Raw genomic sequence first — 5,979 nt, 5'->3', positions numbered from 1 at the left:
GGAGATAATGAATTGATTTATGTGTGCCACTCAAAGAATCTATTTAAATTGGCGAAAGAATCTACTTAAAATAAAAAGTAAAGGGAAACACAGGAAAGAAAATATAGGATAAATGTTAAAAGTTTTAAATGGAAATGAAATTATAACAAACCTAAATAAACATTCAAAACTTTATTCATGAAAGCCTCTAATATTCTCATGATGTTTAACCCATGAGCCAATATAAATTAGATAAATAATTTTATAGAAGTTCGAACTTGAAACTAATATTATGAATTCACATAAGTTACTTGGATTTCAAATGACAAAATCAAACTTTTATTAAGGATAAATTCGTGATAACAACTTAAGCTAATGAGATAAGTGACCTTACTATAGGATAGACTAAAAATTGTATTAATTATGATGATGTATGAACTTTTGTACGATGTCGTATGATCGTATGTGATGATGTATGAGTTATGACGATGTATGAGTTGTATCATATGATGTCGTATACTAGTATATGATGATGTACGAATGTATGATGATGTATGAGTTATGATGCTTGATGATGTGCGTAGTATATATATATTTTGATGAATAACGTACTTAATATGCTTGATGCACTTTGTAGCAATATGATGAGTATGGTGATTGTGTGACGTTTACCTTAATATGATGATGTTTTCCATATTGAGCATGATATATGATGATGAGTGTCATATTGCATCATGTTGTTAGATCGACATAGGACACAACCCTAAGAGCATGAAAATGATATTAGTATAAATATCCACGAGTATGTGTTACCTAGAGTAACAAAGAGATGAGACTAGAGGGTTCTATCAGAAAAGACATTATGATGGAGTTAGAGGGACCAAATGCATATTGTATGTTCATAAGCATAGGTCTACTTCCCTTAAAGATGATGAGTGCGGACGTGCACAGTATGATGATAAGTGCGGACGTGCACAGTATGATGATGAGTACGAATGCACACGAGTACCAATGCTCACAGATGAGGGTGTTCATGAGGCGCATGACACTATGGGGTTCCGCTGACCTCCGGATGTCGCTACAAATTAGCTCGACCAGAGGGTCATGAATAATTTAATTATTATAGGAAATCAAATAGTCATCCGTAGCCCTAGATTTTTTTCCTTTTTTTTTTCAAAGGTCATCCAATTCAACCCAAGAAATTAAGAATCTATTAAAATTGGCTTGTGAACCAAATAAAAAAAAAAAAAAATAGAAAAACACATACTTAAAAGGAAAGATATGAAAAGTTTTAAATGGTTTGTAAGGAGTGAATATAATATTATTATAAAAAATATATATTTTCATTTAATAAGTACCCAAATATATTATAAAATCTATCGTATCATAGTATCTAATAAATAGTAGGTTAGTAGGTGTTCTATTTGTTAGACATTTATATCCAAAAATTATTAAATCTAAATTGAAGGATTAAGAATTTGTTAAATGGTCTAGTAGATATGTCTGAGATATTTCTTTGTCCTCCATCATTGGACTACAACGTATTGCTCTTTGCAGTAATTTTGTTTTTATTAATATTATTAACGAGATGGATTTAAGGTTGAATTGAACCTTGAGGAGCATATTCATGCTTTTGCAAAGAATAATTAGTAATTTCGATCTACGCTAATCAAGTAAGTGGCTCTACTATCGATTTGGTTAGAAGAATTGCTTTGTGTATGATGACACGTGCCTAGTGGCATTCCACATGTCATATGTGTGTTATGATTTGATACGTAATGTTATGTTATGTGTCGCTATATGATATGCCAAATAATATTTTGATATAAATTAAATGTCATGTTGTGTTAAGATAAGCTATGTTATGTTATGAAGTGTCATAATGTACTATGGTATGTTACTTGAGACCATGATATGCTATAACATGCTATGTTATGTGTTCAAATAAGGAAATACGATGAAAAACCTCTATGCCATGATTTGAAAATTAGATTAAGAATGAAATGATTTTATAAGAATTTTATGTAGGTACATTACTGAGTGTAATATGTGATGAAAGAATGGGGGTTGTCTTGCATGATTTATTACACCGCAATAAAAAATATGGGAACCTCATATGTAATTGTTTGTTCACGTGCATCAGAATACATCCCCTTTATCATGAGTATAGACACGTAAACTATAAGACTGAAATGACCATCATGTTTACCATGATGCTACGATGATCACTATTTCCTCTGGGTGTCCGAAAATAGTCCATAGAGTCTACGCTCACACGTGTGGGTCGTGTGTAAAGAAGTAATACATATCCAATTTTCCCGAATTGGAAACCCATCTAAGAGAAGAAAGTTTTAAATTGTAAAAGCCCAAGTCCATCGCTAGCAGATATTGTCATCTTTAGGTTTTCCGTTTCGAGCTACCACTCAAGGTTTTAAAGCATGACTGCTACGGTGAGATTTCCACACCCTCTATATTGTTTTCTTTGGGCTTTTTCTTTCACGCTTCCCCTCAGGTTTTAAAATGCATCTAGTAGGGAGAAGTTTTTCACACCCTTATAAGAAATGTTTCGTTCTCCTCTCCAACCAATGTGAGATCTCATAATTCAGTCTTCTTGGGGGCCAACGTTCTCATTGGCACATCGCTCGGTGTCTTGTCTGATACCATTAATAACAACATAAGTCTACCGTTTCCTTTCTGGACTTTTCTACAAAGTTTTAAAACGCATTTGTTAAGGACAAAAATGTATTTTATATATGTATTTTTATGTTAGAACGAGTAAGATAAATGAACAATATTTGATAATTCTTTCATTTAAGTGTGTAATTAGTTTATATAATTTTATTAAATTAAATTATTTGAGGATGATGATTAAGATTATTATTGAATAAATACAAAAACATAAAATACTTTTATTTCATGTAACATAAAATACATTCTTCCTCTCTGTCAAAAATTTCCAAAGTTAGCAACTTTTTTTCGTTGATATTTCCTTAAGTTTATTATGGCTTAGTTGCATTGATTTTAAGGCTAATATTGATTATCTATCTAAACTTGAGGGACGATGAAGTGAAGTAGAGAACCAATTTACAGACCATAAGCTTTTCCACACCAATTAACTAATGGTACATTATGCAGAACATTTTTCGATATTTAAATAGTACATTTTTGATGTAGAACATTTTTCGATATTTAAATTCATAAGAGTTCGTTTATTAGGTTGAAGTAATAGAACTCGAGTTTTCACCTTTGTAATACACTACCTAATAGGCCAACACCAAAATAAAGTTCATCTATTCTAAGCAACTAGCAGGTTCAACCACACCCGAGGCAGTTCCTTTGGCACCTTTGCATGAAGCTTTAGCGATTTGATTATTATAAGTCACTTTAATGTCTTCTAAGGTGAGCCCAATGCAAGGATTTGTTGGGCTACAATCAAATTTGACTCCTATTTCAGTGGCTGATGTTCCCTTGATATCTTCGTAAGTTACTTCGCTAATTTTTACTCCCGAATCCTATTCATGCAAACAAAAACAATCAAAATATGGCATGAAAATTGAATAAGGACAACTATCTTGAATGGTACGAGATCTTTTATGTGAAAACAAAAAAAAAAAAATAAATAAAAAATAAAACCCTAAAGGCTTATGATGATCAAAGTGGAAAATATAACACTCTTTTGAAGATATGTGAAAGTTATATTGTCCACCACAATTCATTACCGAAAAGTGTAGCCGAAGTAGTGCTCCTAATTTAACACACGTCTTGAACAAGATAAATTCCAACTCATTGAAGATAAAAAAAAAATAATAATAAATTACGTATGAAATTTAAAATTTAATCTCTATTAATCAAATTTAAAGTTAAATATAATTAGTAAGAAGTTAACATGGGAGGATTAATGAGAAAATATACCTGATGGGGGCAGCCTTCATCATGTGGACAGTAGTTTTGATCAATTATGATAGGGTTTTTCACATTCTCCAAAGTAATGTGTTGAAAATGAATATCGGTAGCAAACCCACTACTTGGTCTTCCCCAAGACTTAATCCTCACTCCATTTGTAGTCTCGGTAAAAGTCGATGATGTAACTGTCACATTTTTCACTCCAGGCTCATCCGCCGACTTCCCCAAGCTTCCAATGCTACAAACACATATTCAACAAATAGGGAAATAGTTATAATCACTAGGTTCAAGATCAAAAATTTTCTAAAAACGTGTTTTTATACATTCAAAATCTAATTTTATATTTGGTTTTATAATTTCAAATGTATTTTTGATACCAACAAAATAATTTCCAAAAATTATTTGTTGACATCTACCTGATTCCGTGCCCAGGTCCACATGTAACACTTTCTATCCATAAGTTGGTGGTCCCTGGACCAATTGAGATGCAGTCGTCACCGGTGCCGATGTTGGAACTGAGGATGGTCACATCTGATGACTCCTGCACATGGATGCCATCAGTGTTCGGACTATCGCCAGGATCCGAGACCTTCACTCCTTGAATGTTCACATTTTGGCAACCGTAAACCACAATGTTAAATATTTGGCTATTAATTGAAGCTAATCCATTGATGATAACATTTTGTGCATTTGTGATTTCAAGATTCTACAAATTCAAAACAATGGAGAGTAAGAATTAGTACAATGCATTTTTTTTTCAACTTTCCCCTAAAGACAAATTTTTAAATTTTGTTATATCTAGCCAACTTAAATAATGCATACCGGTGCTCCATCGGGGCAATTATTCCCAGAGTGTTTACAATTCCATATGTCAGATCCTTTCCCATCAATAACACCTCCATGAATGGAAAGCCCATTTACGTCTTTAAACCCAATCCAAGCTTTAGTTTTAGCTAGAACTTGAATGTCCGAGGAAGCCACAAGAGTGCCATCGATGCGAATAGTAATAGCATTGTTCTTACAAGGCCCATTAAAGCTCCCACTTTGAACGTAGAATGTGCCTATGGGCACGTGAATAGTAGCTGGTCCTGTCGAGTCACAAGCCTTGGCCCATGCTGTTTGAAGTACAGGCGAGACATCGGTCTTTCCATCGGGCTTGGCTCCAAGACTAACAATATCTAAGGTTAATCCACCCGCCAATGCATGGTTCAAAAGCAGAAGTAGCGAAAGGGAAAGAAGAAGCATTAAGGTTCCATAAAGAGCCATATGAAAACTGAATTGTACAAATATTTTTGATAAATGTGAAAGATGAAAAGGAAGTAACTCATGGGAAAATGGAAGAGGTATGGAGTGATATTTATAGACTAGTGTTAATGCATGCTTTGGTTTGCAGGTAAGTAGTTCTGATAGATATAATTATCATTTATGGTCACTTTTTAAATGGTTAAAAATACTTTTTTAAATACTTTTTAATACTAATTCAAAAGGTTGGAAGTGATTTTAAAAATTATTATTATAATGGAAAGATTTATTTTGACAAAATTTAGGTAACCCGGAAAATAAAGAAGGTGTACATTAAATTTGCCAGAGTAATTTTGAGAAACGTATTGATAATTATAATCTTCGAGTTGTTACTCAAGAAAATATCTTGTTTGAGTCAACCATATGACTTGCATAGATAATATATAAATAATATTCCATTTGTCTTCATGATCGTTGCCTTTTTTGGATGATTTCTTTTTTCCATTTTCGAGCAACTTCTTAACTTCCTACTATAATAAGAATTTCTTACTACTTTGTATAGTAATCTTAAATATCAATAATAATGATTGGTGATACTCAAAATGATAACGATGACAATACTATCAAAATACTTCATAATCATCATAACACATCATCAAACATCATCATACATCATCATAAAACTCATACAAATCATCATACATCATACATCATACGTCATAATTATAAAGCAAAAAGGACACGTGCCAATGCCACTAGGTATGTGTCGTCATACATCAAGCAAGTACCTAGCCTATCCTATAGTAAGATCACTTACTTGGTTGGCCTTAGCCGACATTCTCCCTAAATAAATAC

The 5,979-nt window shown here is 32.6% G+C and overlaps 1 protein-coding gene across 1 annotated transcript; it reads right to left on the bottom strand.

Annotated features, from left to right (window-relative positions):
* Window positions 1-3,165: 3,165 nt before the first annotated feature.
* Window positions 3,166-5,192, bottom strand: LOC111472451 (polygalacturonase-like). Its single transcript, XM_023118095.1, has 4 exons — window positions 4,705-5,192; window positions 4,299-4,588; window positions 3,892-4,120; window positions 3,166-3,491 (listed from the first exon to the last, which is right to left on the bottom strand). Exons 1-4 carry the CDS (start codon window positions 5,146-5,148, stop codon window positions 3,270-3,272), a joined length of 1,185 nt encoding a protein of 394 aa, XP_022973863.1. The 5' UTR covers window positions 5,149-5,192; the 3' UTR covers window positions 3,166-3,269.
* Between the last annotated feature and the right edge of the window lie 787 nt (window positions 5,193-5,979).

The sequence above is a fragment of the Cucurbita maxima genome, unplaced genomic scaffold (genome assembly GCF_002738345.1).
Source record: "Cucurbita maxima cultivar Rimu unplaced genomic scaffold, Cmax_1.0 Cma_Scf00073, whole genome shotgun sequence".
Taxonomy (NCBI): domain Eukaryota; kingdom Viridiplantae; phylum Streptophyta; class Magnoliopsida; order Cucurbitales; family Cucurbitaceae; genus Cucurbita; species Cucurbita maxima.
This window is presented reverse-complemented; position numbering and strand designations above follow the sequence as displayed.